The sequence below is a fragment of the Aethalodelphis obliquidens genome, unplaced genomic scaffold (genome assembly GCF_003676395.1).
Source record: "Aethalodelphis obliquidens isolate GAN/ISIS:26980383/991018 unplaced genomic scaffold, ASM367639v1 scaffold34, whole genome shotgun sequence".
NCBI lineage: Eukaryota > Metazoa > Chordata > Mammalia > Artiodactyla > Delphinidae > Aethalodelphis > Aethalodelphis obliquidens.
In genome coordinates this window covers 5156265-5177064 of record NW_020837978.1, presented here as the reverse complement: position 1 = coordinate 5177064, position 20800 = coordinate 5156265, and the positions used below count along the sequence as shown (strand labels likewise).

The window sequence follows — 20800 nt, the reverse complement described above, 5'->3', positions numbered from 1 at the left end:
ATACAGGTCTTTTGTCTCCTTAGGTAGGTTTATTCCTAGATATTTTATTCTTTTTGTTGCAATGGTAAATGGGAGTGTTTTCTTGATTTCACTTTCAGATTTTTCATCATTAGTGTATAGGAATGCCAGAGATTTCTGTGCATTAATTTTGTATCCTGCCACTTTACCAAATTCATTGATTAGCTCTAGTAGTTTTCTGGTAGCATTTTTAGGATTCTCTATGTATAGGATCATGTCATCTGCAAACAGTGACAGCTTTACTTCTTCTTTTCCGATTTGGATTCCTTTTATTTCCTTTTCTTCTCTGATTGCTGTGGCTAAAACTTCCAAAACTATGTTGAATAAGAGTGGTGAGAGTGGGCAACCTTGTCTTGTTCCTGATCTTAGTGGAAATGCTTTCAGTTTTTCACCATTGAGGATGATGTTTGCTATGGGCTTGTCATATATGGCCTTTATTATGTTGAGGAAAGTTCCCTCTATGCCTACTTTCTGCAGGGTTTTTATCAAAAATGGGTGTTGAATTTTGTCAAAAGCTTTCTCTGCATCTATTGAGATGATCATGTGGTTTTTCTTCTTCAATTTGTTAATATGGTTTATCACATTGATAGAAGTAAGAACTACCTTTATTTTTGCTTAAATAAGAATCAATCCCTGCCGTTTGAAAATGTAAGACAAAAGAAAGTTGCTTTAAGAAAAAAACACTACAGGAATCTGTACTGTGAGACAGCATGACTAGCCCTTCAACAGCCTGTGTGCTGGGATGAGACCAGATCTCACTGTTGCTTTAAGTTGGTTGTAGAAACATCAACAAGCACATGGTTATTTGTTAATAACTTCACAAATGAAGAACAGGATACAAAAAGAATCGATGCCTCAGCTACAATAACAGAGCAATTCAGGGGCAGAATGAAGAATAAACCACGCATTTCCACATTTCAGTCTCATGGTTAAGAAGAATGAACATAAAAAGGGCATTTCTGAAAATGCCCATGGACTTTGAAAGCATCTGTACTAGTAACATTACGCCACTGTTAATTCAATAATACCTGACATGAAATTTTATATCCTTTGAAAGAGTTTTCAAGTAAATGAACAGTAACACATGTTCTGCATACCTTCTGAACTCCTGACAAATCCTTCTTCAGTCCCGTGACAGTTTGGTATAGAATCTTGAAACCAAAAAGAAAAAAACAAGAATCAACATAAAACTGGACACGGAAGTACACTGCAATACTAAGAAAGAACACTGTGGTCTAAATGATACCTTGTGTGATTATAAAAAGGTGCCTAACATTTATCTCATGGGACACAGAGAGTGTGTAGCATGGGTGTGGTTCTCACCCACAGGCACAGCAGGCGTCAGCAGACTCTGGCCCACAGGCCAAATCTGACCTGCGGCCTGGTGGTTTTTAAGGATAAAGCGTTGCAATCAATTTGATGATAGAAAGGCCTAACTCTGAATCTCAACTAAATGTAATGTTTTCTCCTCTCCCCCAAATAACTCTATTCTTTTCTCATTAGTAGACCTGTATCATGAAAAGTTGTGTGTTTTCAATTATTATTAAAGTATTTTTAATTTCATCAAAAATTTGGGGGAAGTTTTTTCTCTCTTGTTATATAACAACCCACATAATTGCCTCAGTTTTGCTTCTTGGCCTGCGAAGCCTTAAATATTTACTATCTGGCCCTTAAGCAGAAAAAAATTTTCCAGACTCTGAAACACATATGTTAGTGGAGCTAGTATAATAACCATTTATAGCCTAGACTTCTATACAAATCTTCCTTTTCCTGCAATTATAGTCTGTTGGACTCATTCAAGTGTGTCCTTTCCTTTCACAAAGACCAGGGGATTGATTCCTTTTACAAGCAACGTGCGCAGAGGGTTTGCTAATGTGAAGGGAAAGAGCGGTCGCACTAGCTTAGAGGCCGACACTCAAGACGGCGGGTCTGGGCCGGCAGCTTCTGCGGTGAGCTGACTTGCTGAAGACAAACCAGCGACTCACGTTGTCCTGCTGGGCGTTCATGGCCATGTCCTCTTCCTTCAGTTTCATCATTATATCCACGTCCCTCTCATAGTTCTTCACTTCATTCAAGGTTCTAGGGATGTAAGCTCGCTTAAACACCTAACGGACGCAGAGGGAAAGTACAATGGAGACTCATTCACGTGCTTCTCCCGCGCACTCAGCATCCTCACCCCATCAGGTCACAGAGGAACTCATCACCATCGTCACCCTCAGCTCTGATATACGGTTACCCTTAGAATAACCCTTCTCTCCCCTCGTCTGTACTCCATGAAGCCTTTCTGATGGGAGAGAAAGGAGCTGCCGTGAGCAAGCGCCCCCTGGCTATGCCTAACAGAGGAAGGGGCTCTTTCATGCGAGCATCGTCGACCCTGCGCCACAGCTGACGTGTACGGGGTATCTTATACTCACCCATCACACCACACACGACAGCTGTGAGAATTATTGTTATTTTGTAAAAGCCTACTATGGATCACCTTCACAAAAAAATATACCGACTCCCAAGATTTTAAAAAAAGTCTTCCTTTTTACCAAACACGAGTCTTTAAAATCTACAGTGTGACTGAAAGCAACATTTAAATCACTTCAAAATTCCCATTAGCGGGCTTCCCTGGTGGTGCAGTGGTTGCGAGTCCGCCTGCCGATGCAGCGGACGCGGGTTTGTGCCCCGGTCCGGGAAGATCCCACATGCCGCGGAGCGGCTGGGCCCGTGAGCCATGGCCGCTGAGCCTGCGCGTCCGGAGCCTGTGCTCCGCAACGGGAGAGGCCACAACAGTGAGAGGCCCGCGTACCGGGAAAAAAAAAAAAAAAAAAAAATTCACATTAGCAAACTAAAACAGGCTCTTCCTTCTTGAATCACGTCCTCCAAGGGGTTCTGTAAAAATGTTCTCCACGCAGGACGAGGGGCTAACAGGTCACTGAGTGGAAGGATGTAATGGGATGTAAGTTACACAACCTCGTGCAGCTGAATCGTGTAACATGTTATGTCTCAATGAAATATCATCATTTAAAAAAACTGCTTATCTATTAAAATTAAGATCATGCCCCAGCAATATAAAAAAAAAGACCTCAAGACACAAGTGTTTCCTAAGTCAGTAAACAGATGATACATCTTACCTCTTCATCCACATGATCTTGGCTGGACCTTTCCTCCTTGGTCCTTTGAGATGCTATTTCCATGGCCTTGGAAAGAAAACAAAAATCACTTTCCTTTACATTCAACCCACATCCATTCCCCAATTTTAGTGGAAAGCTGTTCTAGCCTCTCTGGGTACAGCCCTTCACCCTGCGTATCCTCCAGTGGTACAGGTTAGCTCTCCATGGTAGAACTCACCAAAAAGGCTGTCATCGAACCCAGAGGTTAACAGTATAAATCAAACTCGTCTAGCCTCAGGGCATCCCTAGACTCTTCCTCAAGAGTAATACTGTTTTGACTAATTTTTAAACGATTAACAAAAATATTTATTAAAGGAAAACTGACACCGAAAGAAAGAACCCTTCCTCAATTCTTGAGCTGTCCACGAAGGGGATCACAGAGGAGCGGGAGGGTCCGCTCACCTTGAGTCCACGGCTCTAACGCCGCCGCACGACAGAGCCCCAAAGAAAGCTCTTTGAGCAAACGATGACTGACACTAAGAAGGTGACAAAGATTCTATAGATTCTTTTGGCTTGTAAACTTTCAGATGTGTTCTCTAACCTATTTAGAATACACAGAGGAAAGCAAACAACAGTGGTACTAGAGTTTTTTAAGTTCACACATTAAAATTAGTGCTAAAGAGTTTAAGAAGGGGGCTTCCCTGGTGGCGCAGTGGTTGAGAATCTGCCTGCCAATGCAGGGGACACGGGTTCGAGCCCTGGTCTGGGAAGATCCCACATGCCGTGGAGCAACCAGGCCTGTGAGCCACAACTACTGAGCCTGCGCGCCTGGAGCCTGTGCTCCGCAACAAGAGAAGACGCGATAGTGAGAGGCCCGCGCACCGCGATGAAGAGTGGCCCCCGCTTGCCGCAACTAGAGAAAGCCCTCGCACAGAAACGAAGACCCAACGCAGTCAGAAATAAAATAGTAAATAAATAATAAATAAATTTTTAAAAATTATATAAAAAGAAAGTTATGTTTAAAAAAAAAAGAGTTTAAGAATAGAAGTGATGTGATATTTACTTATTCAATTAACGTGATTATTTCCTCTGTGCCAGGTACTGAGTAGCTACCAGTGATACAGAGTAAAATCTTGTCCCTTAGGAGTTCACAGCCTAGCAGAGGGTGACAAAATTAAAAAGAACTTAATGTGATAAGAAGGACACAGTGTGACTACGTCCGTTACAGAGTTAGATAATATAGAAAATATACCTATGGAAACAATGATCTCTGCCTGATTTCTCCTGGAGAGCTTTCTGAATTGAGCTTTGAAGTTCCCTAGGCAGAGCAAGACGAGCAAAGGTAGAAATGGGAAGGCGTTCCAGGCAAAGGGGAGAGTGTGAAAAGGTGGGATGAACCTGAACACCTGTTCAGGGGCCATGTGTTCAGTATTCTACGGTTGAGAGGCAACAAAAGCAAAAACAGATAAGCTGGACATCAAAACTAAAAACCTCTGTGCATCCAAGGGTGTGGTCAACAGAGTGAAAAGGCAGCCCATGGAACGGGAAAAAACATCTGCAAATCATATATCAGACAAGGGGTTAATAATCTCCTAAACATATAAAGAACTTCTATAATTCAACAACAAAAAAAACAATCTAATTAAAAAATGGGCAGACCTGAATAGACATTTCTCCAAAGACATACAAATGGCCAACAAGCACATGAAAAGATGCTCAACATCACTAATCATTAGGAAAATGTCAATCAAAATTGCAAGACCCCACCTCCCACCCATCATCTACTCAAAAAACAAAACAAAAAATAAAACCAGAAAATAATGAGTGTTGGTGAGGATGTAAGAACGTGGAGAAACTGGAACCCAGGCAGCCTGCTGGTGACAGGGTAAAATGGTGCAGCCACTAGGGAAAACGGTATGGCGGTTCCTCAAAAACTAAAAGTAGAATGACCATATTATCCAGCAATCCCACTTGCAGGTATACACCCAAAAGAACTGAAAGCAGGGTCTTGAAGAGATATTTGCACACCCATGTTCACAGCAGCGTTATTCACAACAGCCAAAATGTGGACGCAACCCAAGTACACATCAAGGGATGAACAGATAAACAAAATGTGGTCTATCCACACAATGGAAGATTATTCAACCTTCAAAAGGAAATGCGGTGTCATGCTACACCACGGATGAACCTTTAGGGCATTACGCTCAGTGAAATAAGTCAGCCAAAAAAAGACAAATACTGTATGATTCCACTTATACGAGGTACCTAGAGTAGGTGTCATACACATAAAGCAGAAGGGGCTTGGGAAAGGGAGGGACTGCGAGTTAGTGTTTAACGGGGACAGAATTTATTTTACAAGATGCAAAAAGTTCCATGGATGGATGGTGGTAATGGACACACAACAGTGTACTTAATGCCACTGAACCACACACTTAAAAATGGTTAAAATGGTAAATTTTATGCTGTGTATATTTTACCACAATTTAAAAAGTTCTGTGATGCAAAAAGCCCTCTGAGAAACAAGGGAAAGGAATTAATGACCCAAAGCTAACAGGTTTCTTACTACACATTCACAAATTTGACAGCCTGTGTATCTTGCTGATGGTTAAAGTCAAGAAACCTGGCTTTACCAACGGCTTTTTACTACTGCTTGATTCCCCAGCTGTGAAATCAGGAGACAGTCTCTGGAAGCTGTCATGATGAATAAAAGTCATGCCTAATAGCCCTGAGTCCCTCAGAAGTGCAATCGCTACCGCTATTGTCTGTTCCTCCCGTCCTGGCCCCACCTCACCTTTGCCAGATACGCGTCCACGTTCTCATGTGTAACTGATGGATCCGTGACGAATTCAAAGAGCTCTCGCACAGTCATCACGGCGACCCCGTGCTTCAGAAAGAAACCTGTCACGGGAAGACATTCGTGAGAGCTTTGCGAGGGAAGAGGTTGTTAATCCAACCCCTTCATAGAAAAACAAAGAGATAAAAATACCCCATGACCCACACTGGTGTCAGTATCACTGCATCAAACGATTTAGTGCCAAGATTCTCTATCAACGGTTTACCAGAGTGAAAAGCACCGGCGCAAACAAGTTGGGGGACAATCCCAGTGTCCACTCACCGTTGACGTTGGCGCAGTCCTTCCTCAAGAACTCCAAGGCGTGCGGGTGGTCATGCTCCACGGACTGAGAAACGTCAATGATGCACACGCCTCCGCCCTGGTACCTGCGGGCCAGGTGCGCCGGGGTGAGCTGCACGCTGCCTCCAGGCTGGCATGAGGGCCGGGCACGCGGGGCTAGGGCGCACCACGGCTCGCCCACACTCTCGTTTAAACATTTCTACTTTAGTAGCAATGGAAATAACTAATAAAATGAATGAGGTGGGTAAGAGGAGCCACTTTGACTAACAAGAGATGAAAACTGAGAAAATTTCCCAAGTCCTTTAGCTCTGCTAACGATCAGAGTGGTCAATTCTGTGACTAAGGCCACCAAAGGCAGGGAACACATCCTATCCTGCGACCCTGTGGAAGCCAACTCTACAACTGGGGAATTTAGCAGGACTTCTTGGACGGGGATTTAGTTCATTTCCCCAAAGAACACGAGGTGACTGCTGGGAGATGCGCGTGGGCCACACACTCACAGCATGTTGAATTCACTGAGATCCGCGTGCACGAGCCTGGCGTCCTGGTACATTCTCCTCATGTACTCGATCACCTGCGCATACAACTCCCGAGCCTTGGATTCTGATAACTGGACGTTTTTCAAGAGCGGCGCTGGCCTTGAACAAAAATAAAGTGAACTCAGATAAACGGACCCAGAACAAGTCTTCCTGCTTCCTAACATTGTTACCCGTTCTTTTCTTCTACCAATCATCACTGAACAATGTGCTTCGCTCCAGAGATACGGTTCTATCAATAAAAAGCTGTCCACAAACGGATGCTTTTCCAGCTGACTGTACGAGACATTCCCCAAAAAACAAGGTGAGCTTTGTTATTCTGAAGCATTTTGGGACTTAAAAACAGTAGAACAAATTAGTGACTCTATGCACTAATAGAGTGGGAAAGATTCATTAAAAATATTACAAGACGCAAGGAGCTATTTAAATGGGAAATATTCACATGTTGGATAATTCAAAGCACTAAAAAATACAGTTCTGGGCGTGTAATTATTAGGCCTCCTACACACTCACATGTCGTCTTTGCCAATGAAACTCATGACGAGAACATGACTTCGCAGCAGGATAGGTTCTGGGCACGGGATCTCTGCTGTGTTTAGCCTGTGATATGAAAACAGATAAACGAAAAGCTGAAACAAGTCAGCTAAAGCACCTAATCTAAAACAACTTACAACAGCTGCAGTGCACAAGACTAGCAGTGCCGTGAGGAAACAGCACCCAGGCCTCCCGTGATTTTAAGCGGCACCGTTACGCGTCACCAAGGATGGCAAAACACCAGCAATTCAACTAGGACATCCCATAGCCTCCATGGCATAGTTCGATGCCCAGAGATGTCAAACTGTGAAGAAACGGGCGCCTCAGAACCGATGAAATACAGCAGATATGTCTGCAATTATCTTTTGAGTTGATCAGTGTCAACAATGATGAATAAAAATAGTGAACTCATAGCCAGTCGCAAACTGAGCATAAGGAGATTTCAGAAGGACTTCCAAAACAAGTGACCTTTGCTGAATACTGCTACAATATCCAGTGTATGGCACCTATGTATAGCATATATAAAAGGTAAAAGATATTTGAAAGGGAGAAAAAAACCTTCCAATTTAAAACTTCAATTGAGGAAACTTGATCTCAGTTGCCTTTACTTGATACAAAGGTGCCAATGCAAACAAAGAATATGGAAATGTGTCCAAAATGGGACTGAAGAAGAGGAAACTACGATAAAGAGCTTAGGGCCTAACAAAATTGCCTAAAACTCCAACACCTATAAAAAAAAATGACACGTTATTCTCACCACCTGATTGTGTCACTTCCCTGCTTCAAATCCTGTAACGGCTCTTTATCATCCTCAGTATAAATTCTAAACCTTTTCACACGGCTCCCAAGGCTTTTCACATGACCCAGCCTTGCAGAATAAATGTAAGTCGGGGCACAATTCTCCTGTAATGGGTTCGTAAAACAGGAGAGAGAAGGTAGCTCCTATTCGCTTGGAAATGCGTTTCCTCTGCTCACCTCTGCAGATCTAACGGAGCTCTGCGAGACCCTATCTTTGGACAGAACCACACCAGGACCTGCTGGGAGGAAAGCTCTGAGGCTGACATGCAGACACAGCACAGACACACACACCCCAAACAGTCACCTGATTAAGTTCCTCATTTCCTTTTCTGCCCACGTTTTCACCATTTTTCTGGGGTTGCCTTTACAGTAGCCATGACGAAACCTTGAATGAGAAAAATATTTGCTATTTCAATCATTCCATTATTCTAGTTTTTATTTTTAGGATACAGAAATCAAGTCACCTGGGGAAGAAAAAAAAGAACCCTGAGCTCACCTGAATTCCCCACTGACATACTTATCCCGGTCTTTGAACACCAAAATAGAAGTTTTATAAATTTTGATTGCTCTGCTCTCTCCGTTTGCTGTGCGAGCGTGATATACATTAGCCTATTTTAAGTCAAAAACAAAGAAACTTAAGTTTGTGTTAAATAACTATACGTAGTATTTTACTTTTGCAATCTATTTGAGTCTATCCTCAAAGGTTAAAAAAAAAAAAGTCAAGTGAACTGAAATTCTGTGCATAAGGAACTGAAATTCTGTGCATAAGGAACACCATCCTCTTCTGAATATGTGAATTAAAATATAAAACATCACACCAAAAAGTACAGTAAGTATACCTCCAACTTACATGTATAGTAAAGGCCAGTTTAAACACACGTGAGACACACACAGAAAACAAACTTACGGTTACCAAAGGGGAAAGGTGGGGAAGAGGGGGATAAATTAGGAATTTGGGATTAACAGATACACACTACTATATATAAAACAGATAACCAACAAGGACCTACTGTAGAGCACAGGGAACCCTACTCGATATTTTTAATACCCTTTATGGGAAAAGAAACTGAAAAAGTATATATATAAAAATATATATAAATATATGTGTGTGTGTGTATATATATAACTGAATCACTCTGCTGTACACCTGAAACTAGGACAACATCGAAAAGCAACTATACTTCAATAAAAATAAATTAATTGAAAAAATAGGTCTTCAAATTAAATAAATAAATATACACATACATACATACATACACGTGAGAAGTGGTTTCAAACATTTTTGTATTTCAAGTACGTGGAAAATATCTGAAGACATTCTTACATCTCATGATTTATAAAGTGAATTATACTGAGAACTGCTTCCCACAGAATGAGTTGCTAATAGAAAAGTAGCATGCCATACATAAAGAAAACAATGAGAAGGACATTTGTTGGCTAACAGAAACTAGACCATGACCCCCTGTCCCAGCAGTAACCGTCTGACCATCTGAACTCACTGCTAGGCACACCTGGATGGACTCCATGACCCAGGACCAAAGTCCTTACATGCACAACTTCCTACCCGGCCATAAACATTAATAAAGCCATTTTAAAAAATTTTTTATTGGAGTATAGTTGATTTACAATGTTGTGTTAGTTTCTACTGTACAGCAAATTGATTCAGTTATACATATATCCACTCTCTTTTAGATTCTTTTCCCATATAGGCCATTACAGAGTATTGAGTAGAGTTCCCTGTGCTATACAGCAGGTCCTTATTAGTTATCTATTTTATATAGCACATAATAAAGCCATTTTTAAGAAATGGCACTGATTAAACTATCCTGGCTTGTATATGGGGTTTTTGTTTTTTCTTTTCTTTTTAAAGGCACGATTTATTTACTAAGTGCCTCAGTTTCACCTGGTATCTGAAATCAGAAAACTAACATGGAAGCATCAGACATCCCAAGAATCGCTCACTTCTTTTCCTGTGCTAATGCAGCCATTGATCTCTGATATGATTCCTCTCATCAACATCTTGAACAATATCATTCGTGTTCTGGGATCCAACACCTAAAAAGAAATGCAAGAAATACAAAGTTCAGAGAGTACCAAATATTTCTCACTGAAGCGCTAGACAAGAGACTGAAGAGCAAAGGCACTATGCAATTCTGCTCGACTAAAGAAGAGTCACTATTGCAGTGCTTTTGTTCACTCTCATTTTTAGTGAATAAAATGTGAGGTGAGACCAAAGGAACCAAAGAGACAAGAAAACCAGCAAGTTCATTCAGTCGTGCAATCAAAGGCTACCAAGTCCAAGAGAAGCTGAAACTGACTCTAGACCAATGTTAGCTAACAGAAATACAATCAAACCAGAGGAAATTGTCTTTTCCAGTCCTCGGTAAACAGGTGAAATTAATCTGAATAGATTTTATCTAACCCAGTACATCTGAAACGTTATCATTTCAATATGTAATCAATATAAAAAGTTATTAGGGAGAGATTTAACACTCTGTTTTTTACACAAACCCTTCAAAACCTGGTGTGCGTGTGCATTTCTAGCACGTTGCAAGTCATGCTAGCCGCACCACACAAGCTCCGTGGCGGCTGCACTGGATAAGAAGCTTTAAAGCGGCAACCAGCATCCTACAGTTCACAAGTCAAATCAGCCACAGCCTGTTTTTCTATAGCCTGAAAGCTGAAAATGGTTTTTAATTTTAAAAATATTTATTAAAGGGACTTCCCTGGTGGCACAGTGGTTAAGAATCCGCTTACCAATGCAGGGGACACAGTTCAAGCCCTGGTCTGGGAAGATCCCACATCTAAACCCGGGAGCCACAACTACTGAGCCCGCGTGCCACAGCTACTGAAGCCCTGGCGCCTGGAGCCTGTGCTCCACAACAAAGAGAAGCCCCTGCAATGAAGAGTGGTCCCTGCTCGCCGCAACTAGAGAAAGCCCACGCGCAGCAATGAAGACCCAACGCAGCCAAAAATAAATAAGTAAAAAAAAAAAAAATTATTAAAAAAATTGTAGCCCACAATGCCTAAAGTATTTATTATTTAGCCCTTTAAAGAAAGAGTTCGCAGACCCCTGCTAGAGATGAGTAGATCAGGGAAAGGCTCTCCTTCAAAGTCAGAGCAGTCAATCTTGAGTACAAAGGACCCTCAAATTCTCTTTAACAAACAGAAGGCAACGAATTTAAAGCCTGAGGCTGTTCACACATGAAACTAAGGCAGCTGCACATTTACATGCAATTCCCAGGGCCAGCGCCAGCAGCTCCTTGGGCGCAGGCAGCCCTCCAGCTCCAGGCAGGGGACAGTGAAAGTGGCCAGAACTAACTATAGTTCAGGGCCTACCCTTCAACGAGGTGGCTGTGGACGCACAAGAAACCTAAGGTTAACAGAAACAAAACAACCTTGTAAGACTGGAGGACTAACAGCAAACTACAACCACGGCAACTGGAGCAGAATGAAAGGAAAGTACGTAAAGAGGCAGTAACTGCCGCTGCTCCTCTGCGCGCGGGTAGACAGAGGGCAAGTAAGCTGGGTGAGCGGGAATCTGTGCAGAGACCTGGGCTTCTGCAAGATCGCGGGGGAGCCAGGCGAGAGGCCCAAATAGCTGAAAACAAAATAGGGGAAGAGACACAGGAGAGGCAAGTCAACTTACAAATACAGATTTTTAAAAGACAGTTTAAGACTCAAGATATACGCTCTCGTTCAAAATTAATTTCCCAAGAGAAAAAGGATTTCAGGGTCTTTGAAAATGAAAGCTGCCTCATCTCTCTGAGTTGGACCACACTTCGTTCTCAGTCACAAAATACACAAAATAAATAAATCAGAGGAAAACAAAGACACAGATCCCAGACCTGACCTGCTCCTGCCAGACTGAGGGTGGAATTCCTCATTTGCACAAATGGGTTGGAGCTCAGGTTGGGTGTGACTCCCTTGGGATGGAGGTGGAGAGAATGCGTGCTTGTGTCTTAAACCAAGAACCTGTAGGGCGAAGAGGCTACTATTCGAAACGTGTGTGTGCATATATGTACGGGTCGGGGAGCGTGGTAGGCAGCAGAAGCAACGTTCTGACCTCTTTTATCACTCTCTTCACAACCAAAATCTGGGCCAATCCTAATACCCAATTACAACCCTCTACATGTGGGAAAATCAGGGGCTGATTTTTCCCCATTCGTGAATAAAGAATAAAACAAGCATAACTTCTAAACCAAGTAAGGGATTCTAATTGAAAATTTGAAGGCATTATCTGTCTACCCCCCTCTCTCTCACATACACACGCTTTGTGGGTGATACCTGACTCACCACCTGGAAAGGCTCACAAAATCCCTGCAGACCTTGTTTAAGACAAAAGAAAAGATTTCTGGTCTTACAGTCAATTCTGCTTCCCCCCAGAAGATGAAGGCATGCGTGGTGGCTTCACAGGGCCACAGAAGGGGGGCATGATTCTAATTTATCTATTAATAGTCCTATTAGAAATAAAGCAAAATGTAGCTCTCTAATCTCAAACAAGGAGCAATTTTACATAGAAGCAGTTCTAGGTGACATTAGCATTAAGCAAGAAGGATGAAAGCAAATTACAACTCAAAGACAGAAGAAATGCTACTTTAAAATAAGAGCTTGCAACACATTTCAACTGTACCTGTTCTACAGTTGCTCTGTCCGACTTATCTTTCATGCGATACCTAAGGCAGAACCAAAAAAACAGAAGTGACATTCAAAATTCAGAGAAGCCAAAACCAAAAGTTTCTAAATGTACATCGTTCCATGAAATTCCTAAGCAGGTAGTTCCTTCAATAACACGCTTCACGACCTCATCATAGTTTCATCACTTTGTGAAACTTCATTTCCCCTTAATAAGCAATTCCGTTCCCTAGGGCAAAAGGAGCATATCTGCAGCAAGAAAAAAAAAACTCCATCCATGTTTCAGAAGCATTAAATAAGTAGAGCAGTGGGATAAAGTGAACCGTGTCGGAAAAAAGAAAACATCAAGTCTGTAACTACTGTCCTTAGACCTTTAATTATTCTATTAGTATAGAATTAAAGTCATATACAAGGCTTTCTCTTCAGAGTCCTTTTCTACAAAAACACAAGTTTTTATCATTTCAGGACAGTTACTGCATTAAAACGCAGGCTCTGATGGCTTCGGCTCACACTAAGTGACTCAATTCACAGACTAACCTAAACTATTAACAAAGATTCAAACAGACACTTGAATGAAATAGGAAATGCTGTTTCTCAAAAAGCTGGTATCCCTTGGGCATAACAATAAACTAGAAGAAAACTGGTTTTTAAGTTCAGTTCTAACACTGCCATTTATATGATCTTAGTGTCACTTTCTGTAATATATTGTTAATGCCTTAGAGCCATTAGCAATAGGAGGTTAGCCAGATCTTAAACATTTGGCTTTGGGAACAGAGTTGTAAATGAAAACTGTTCTCTGTTGTATCACTATTTAGTTTAGTTTTAAATCTGCCCTTACATTTTTAAAAATATTCCATGGAAGGGAACAATTCTTAATAAGTTCTAAAAAGGGAACATTTTTATACTCTAACATTCTAGTTCAAACTGTAATGTACAAACACTGTTCCCCTCCTGAGAGCACATTTGTGAATTTCACAAGATTATACTTTTAGCACAGATTTCTTAAGAAAACTCATTTAATATTTTCAACCTAAAACGGCATAGGATACCCTCATTTAAACTTAAAAAAATAAAAAAAAAAGAATTGGTTCAGGTACACAAAGGAACATCCTTTGCAAAAGAATTATGACAAAGATGCTACTACTTTGTCTAGAATTAGTTCCTACCAGCCAGGTTTAGTTTTATTTATTTATTTATTTTATATACTTGAAGTATTACTTACATATCTGCTTCCTTTTGTCTAAACTTTCCCGTGACTTTGTTTATGACAGAATCAGTAACGTTTAGTTTTTCTAAAAAAAACAAAAAAACCCACAACATAAACAACATGTAAGACAAAAGTTTCTGACTAGCATACTTTCCGCCTTCTCCATTTTCTAAATATTTTATTATACGTAGTATCTATTGTAGTAATGAAAAAAGTGTTTAATGTTTTTAAGGGCAAGCGCTAAGTTGTGCTTCCTTACTATCAAGAGTTGTCACTTTCATCACCACAGCCGTCATTTCTGAGCCATAAGAATCTAGATCCAGAAATCTCTCAAAACTACTTTACCTGCGTATGTTGAACTTCAGACATTTTTTAATGTTTTGTACGACTAACATAGATAATATAACTGCCTGTATTCCAAGTTAATTCTAAAAATGTCAGTTTCATTTCAAATTATGGGCCTATGATAGGCAAGATGAGATATGAGAGATGCTGTACCAGGTCTGTAATAGTCAGCGTCTACGAGAGAAAGATGACCCTGCATTTCCCAAGTGGCTTCAAATCCACATTCTGATTCCTCGCTTTCAATAGCTCACTAAATGATTAACGCCACACAAAAAGTTTTGAGTAAAACAAAACGTAATTATACCTAGTGTTTTCAACATCCTACTACGAGATAATCTTACTACAAAATCTAATACAAAACAGACAATAACTTGAATGGGTATCTGTAACTTCGTATTTCTACAACAGGAGAGAAAACACAACTAAAAATGTATAAGTTAAAGTCTTTCCTTGAAGCCATGTTTTTAAATGACTAAGTTTTTAATTTTCTCTAAGCATTGGTATTTAGTCAGTAACACAGAATATATCCATTGCCTAATCTAATAAAATTTTATAACACTTTGTGGTTTTTGAAGAATTTTCTCATAGCCCAGTGAGGAAATGTATCTTAAAAACTCACCAAGATTAATTTTATTCTCAAATTTCCGTAAGACCTTGTCTGATGGAGTAGACATTTTGGCTGAATTGCAACTGGGAGTCTGTCGATTTGCCTGGAAGAAATGAGTTCCAGAGACTAAAGCTCTAATTATAAGTACAAGCCTAAGGTTCATAACGTTTTCTCCCTTAGTATTAATTAGTTACTTAATTAGTTAATTAATTAATTTATGGCTGCGTTGGGTCTTTGTTGCTGCATGGCGGCTTTCTCTAGTTGCGGTGAGCAGGGCTACTCTTTGTTGCAGTGCGTGGACTCATTGTGGTGGCTTCTCTTGTTGTGGAGCACAGGCTCTAGGCACGCAGGCTTCAGTAGTTGTGGCACGTGAGCTCAGTAGTTGTGGCTTGCGGGTTCTAGAGCACAGGCTCAGTAGTTGTGGCGCATGGGCATGAGGGATCTTCCCTGACCAGGGATCAAACCCAGATCCCCTGCATTGGCAGATGGATTCTTAACCACTGCGCCACCAAGGAAGTCCCATAGTTAACTATTAAAGTATCAATACTTAGGGGAGTACCATAAGGGAAGGGAAGGATCAATCAAATTTGCCCAAGAAGTTTTTTAAAAAGACATTTGAGGGTTTCCCTGGTGGCACAGTGGTTAAGAATCCACCTGCCAATGCAGGAGAGACAAGGGTTCGAGCCCTGGTCCAGGAAGATCCCACATGCCGCAGAGCAACTCAGCCTGTGCGCCACAACTACTGAGCCTGCGCGCTAGAGCCTACGAGCCACAACCACTGAAGTCCGTGCGCCTAGAGCCCGTGCTCTGCAATGAGAAGCCACAGAAATAAGCCCGCACACCACAACGAAGAGTAGCCCCCGCTCGCCGCAACTAGAGAAAAGACCGCGTGCAGCAACGAAGACCCAATGCAGCCAAAAATAAATAAAGTAAATAAAACAAAATTTGTTTTTTTAAAAAAGGCATTTGAAATAGGACAAAGTCACTGGCTAAAATAAAGTCTATATAATCTGCATTTTTGCTTTTGTTTCTAACCTCTCTACAACATATTTTTCATTATTATAAATAACAAATTAAAATTAAACGCATTTTTCTAATTTGACTGGTTTCTAGATTTAAAATGTGAGAATGTTCATTTACCCCCAAGTGTATAATAAAGAGCTAAGACCAACGTTAAACTGGTTCCAGGAATTTCATTTTGGGCTTAGTGTCTCAAGAGAGGGAAAGATTAAGTACAAGGCTTAGCACTCAGACTGGTGCAATGCACAAACTGAAGTAATGGGAAAAAAGGGAAGAGAGGGGAGACAACATCCAGAACCTGTAAATAAGAGAACAGAGATTAGAAGGGCCTGTCATTGGGCTTCCCTGGTGGCGCAGTGGTTGAGAGTCTGCCTGCCGATGCAGGGGACACGGGTTCGTGCCCCGGTCTGGGAAGATCCCACATGCCGCGGAGCGGCTGGGCCCGTGAGCCATGGCCACTGAGCCTGCGCGTCCGGAGCCTGTGCCCCGCAACGGGAGAGGCCACAGCAGTGAGAGGCCCGCGTACCGCAAAAAAAAAAAAAAAGGGCCTGTCACAAGGACTGATTCAATCCTGGTATCTAAGCGTGAACTTGGAGGCTGAGTAGTTTCTTATTTACAGGGAACTTAAAATTTGTTTTCTATTAAATATAACTTAACATAATACATGTTCACAGTAGAAACCACAGGTAAATTTTTAATTACCTATAAGCCCAGTGCCCAAAGATTAACAGTTAACATTTAAGCATATATATTTTTCCCCCTAGCTTTATTAAAAGAAATTCCACTCTATGTTGAAATTGCTCAGTCTCACCAATGAATCAGTGAAGGAGTTGCCAAAGCAATACCGCATGTAAGTGTGAAATTTCTTTGGTTATTCAAGAACGTATGCATTCTAGGCCACGATATAGCTGTTTTAATTTTCAAAGAAATAGTTCTGCTTCCCCCCCCCACCCCCATCTTCATGCTCCAGGAACCTTTATGTTCCAGGAAGATGCACCGTCTGGACCCTCTGGTTCTGCACACTCCCAACACTTAGTCCTTGCAGTTTGAGGGGCACGCTCTATGCGGCTTGGTAACCTGCATTCTGCATTTGGTAGAAGATGGCAGATCGGGAACATTTCTCCATGTCATTAAGACAGTTTTCCATGGCAACAGACTTTATGGCTACATAATATCTCGCTGTGTGAACCAGTCCCACTGGAAACAACGAATCAAGGTCGTTTCCAACATTCCTCTGCCAGAAACAACAATCCAGGATCATTCTTGTAACGAAGTCTTGGGACACTCCTAGAAGAACTGTTGAGTCAAAGCACTTATTTTATTAAGCTTTTATCACACACCAATTTATCCTCCAAATAACTGTACCCATTTATTTGACCATCAATTACATATTTTGTGTCTCTGTCAGTTCATAAGTGAAAGAAAAAAATCTCTACATACTCTCTGCTTTTCTTTAATTACTAATTAAGCTGAACTTTTTCTCCGTTTCCTAACCATTTGTAGTAATCTGCCTTTTTGTGTCTTTTCCCAGGCAGATTTTTAGGTTCATTATCTTATGACAATTTAAATAACTTTTTAAATTTACTGATTATAGAACAAATGTACATCATTATCATAAATATGGAAAGGATGAAGAATGAAAACCAGTAAAGGCTAGGGCTATGGTGCAATATAACCTGGTGAAAACCTTTCAGTTACTCAATTCTAGAACCACAAAAAGGCCTTTTAAAAAAGAAGACATAGGGCTTCCCTGGTGGCGCAGTGGTTGAGAGTCTGCCTGCTGATGCAGGGGGCACGCGTTTGTGCCCCGGTCCGGGAAGATCCCACATGCCGTGGAGCGGCTGGGCCCGTGAGCCATGGCCGCTGAGCCTGCGCGTCCGGAGCCTGTGCTCCACAACGGGAGAGGCCACAGCAGTGAGAGGCCCGTGTACCGCAAAAAAAAAAAAAAAAAGAAGACATAAGCAAACAATGCAAAGATGTACAGGATGGTTCATCAGATACCTGCAGGTTACTCCCTCCACCTGAGGCTGAGCACCTGACCAGTTTTCCAAATCCATCATCGTAGTCCCAGTCATCATCGTCGTCATAATCCTCCTCTTCCTCCCTTTCCACCTCACCTTCACCCATCTTCTCATCCACGTTATTCTGAAGGTCTTCAAACAGAATATCACCTTCCTCTTTGACAGTCTTCAAGTCAATGTTTTCACTGGAAATAACAATGTTTTGGCATGTTTACACACACTCTAATTGGACTTGCATATGTATTTATTTATGATATAGTAGGCTACACCTATACCAATAAATCTAAAAGGTTCCCTTACAACATCTCCCAATAAACTCAAATGTAACACCAAGTTCTCCTGTTTCTCAGGTTTCTGTTCCAGCTGTTCACTTATTCTCCAGGTCCTACCACGGAAGAAGTACATAAGGTGGTTCAATCCACCCCTGCCTTAATGAAGTTAGAATTTATATTATTATCTTCTCTGCTGAATGAACTAACTCTGATGTGTACACCAGACCTGAACTTCAGGAAAAACCATTCACAGAGCTGCTTTAAGAGGGGGTGGGGGACACTTTCTGACCAAACTTGGGAATAAGTCGAAAGCCTTATTTCAAGCCTTACCTTGAACTCAATTATCATTCTGCAACAAAAGGAGCCGTATCAAGACTTGTGTTACACAAAGAACTTCAAATCACCCTTGCTCATGAAGGGAAGGACGGTGAAGAGAAGCAGCACAAATGAGAGAAGAAAGCTGGGTATAATTAAAGAGGAGAAGCGGAGACTGACAAACCCAGAGAACTGGCCCAGAGTAAAGGGAGCACAACTAACAGGATCTTTTTATGCCACGTGAGAATTCAGACGAGTGTTACTGTATCTTCTTAGTTTTTCAAGAGAAGCCAGATCTCTGGGTTTTTGGATAAAATCTCCCACTTACCTGGTATATTCAATTTGAACAAACCACTGTGCACACCAAACACAACATGTCTGCAGGTCAGATTCCAGAGGCAGTACTACCCGTTTTGAGAAACCACATAAAACACATGATGATATGCCCTACCAGATTAAACACAGGCAGACAGTGGTTTAAGTAAATTCAGATTATCGATCCTGACTCATTAACTAGCCATGGCTTAGAGGGCTCCAAATCTCCACGGATATGGGTGGGAAGAGAACAAATAATCAGTAAACCCCTGTTGTTGACTACAATTTCATAAACCCAATCCATAAGTCGATCCTTCAATTGCCAATAACCTAGAGCGGCATGATAAAGCTATACCTTCATTTGTACCACGGCTTCCCCCCCTCGGCTGGACAATCCCTTGTTGAGGGCGGTTGTCCTGTGCCTCAAGGATGTTCAGCAGCATCTCTGGTCCCTGCCTTCCAGACGCCACCAGCGCACCCCCACCCCGCCCCGCCAGCTATGACAAACAAAAATGTCTCCAGAGTCCCAGGAGTGGGCAAAATCCTCCGGTTTCTACCTTCACAGTGTCTACTGTACACTCATGACCGTTAACTACTCACCAGCCACACTGGCTGTGTTTCTTCTGCCCACTTCACTTAGTTCCTAAGGTCTTCTGTACGCTCATCTGAAAACGTAGCTCTGGATGCCCTTCTCATTTCTCTGGCTAAATCCTACGTATCCTTCCAGTATTGACCTGCTATCTTTGCTCAGGAAAGTCTGCCCTGTTCTTTACCCACTTCTCCTTTGTACTACTTACCCAAATCTAATACAAATAATTTGTCTAATTATTCGATATGCTTCCCCTGGTAGAGTGCAAGTTCTGTGTCATTCAGGGGAGTATTTACCAAGGTATCACGATCCACTAACAAGAGATCTGACAGGGCTTCCCTGGTGGCGCAGTGGCTGAGAATCTGCCTGCTAATGCAGGGGACACGGGTTCGAGCCCTGGTCTGGGAGGCTCCCACATGCCGCGGAGCAACTAGGCCCGTGAGCCACAAGTACTGAGCCTGCGCGTCTGGAGCCTGTGCTCCCCAGCAAGAGAGGCCACGATAGTGAGAGGCCCACGCACCACGATGAAGAGTAGCCCCCACCTGCCACAATTAGAGAAAGCCCTCGCACAGAAACGAAGACCCAACCTTGCAAAAATAAATTAATTAATAACAATAATAAAAAAGAATAAGGTCTTTGAATGCAGAGAATGTGCTTTAAAAAAAAAAGATCTGACGCACAGAAAGTGATCAATCTATATTTACTGAAATTAATAAAATCTATGTGTAGTGAATCCTTACTATAAAGTAAAAACCATTTTCTTGGAATTCCAAGATGAACTCTATGTTTCATTTTGCTTTCAAGTAGGAGTTATCCTTAATTCCTTTTGCCTCTCACTTCACATCTAACCTACCGTTACACCCTGTCCCTTCGCCCTCCAAAACATCCCTAGCTTGATCCCATCATCTTTGAACTCAATTACCTGAGTACTTTTGAACTGTGTCCACCTTTGCCCTCCAAAACCATCTCCTCCAGAGCAGAATGATTCCTTTAAATCATACATCAGGTGATGTCACTGCCCTGCTAAAAGCCCTCCTGTGGCTTTCTATAAGACCTAGAATAATATCTCAAAACCTTACCATCACTTGTAACGCTCTTCATGCTCTGGCCCCTTCTCACTTCTGTATCATTACCAACCAATCTCCTCAACTACATGCACTGTGCTCTAGGCACAATGGCTTCTAGATCTTCCTTTCACAGCCAAAAGGGATCCCACCGTAGGGCCTCTGCACCTGCTGTCCCCTGGCCTGAACTGCTGTTCCTGCTGCTCTTCCTGAGTCCTTTAGATCTGGACTATTTATTTATTCATTCACTAATTTTGGCTGCACCGGGTCTCGGTTGCTGCACGAGGGATCTT

The 20800-nt window shown here is 41.8% G+C and overlaps 1 protein-coding gene across 2 annotated transcripts in view; it reads right to left on the bottom strand.

Moving 5' to 3' along the window:
* RIOK1 (RIO kinase 1) overlaps positions 1-20800 on the bottom strand; it is a 29751-nt gene that overhangs the window by 8005 nt on the left and 946 nt on the right. Inside the window, exons 2-15 of one of the 2 annotated variants that reach the window (XM_027128315.1) lie at positions 17933-18137; positions 14924-15014; positions 13975-14044; positions 12751-12793; positions 10080-10172; positions 8614-8726; positions 8422-8502; positions 7299-7385; positions 6750-6887; positions 6232-6335; positions 5908-6014; positions 3138-3203; positions 2004-2123; positions 1116-1169 (exon numbers count right to left, since the gene is read on the bottom strand). In XM_027128315.1, coding sequence (XP_026984116.1) covers positions 1116-1169; positions 2004-2123; positions 3138-3203; positions 5908-6014; positions 6232-6335; positions 6750-6887; positions 7299-7385; positions 8422-8502; positions 8614-8726; positions 10080-10172; positions 12751-12793; positions 13975-14044; positions 14924-15014; positions 17933-18137 — 1372 coding nt within the window. The remainder of the gene's footprint in view (positions 1-1115; positions 1170-2003; positions 2124-3137; positions 3204-5907; positions 6015-6231; positions 6336-6749; positions 6888-7298; positions 7386-8421; positions 8503-8613; positions 8727-10079; positions 10173-12750; positions 12794-13974; positions 14045-14923; positions 15015-17932; positions 18138-20800) is intronic. The other variant, XM_027128316.1, reaches the window with a different exon arrangement.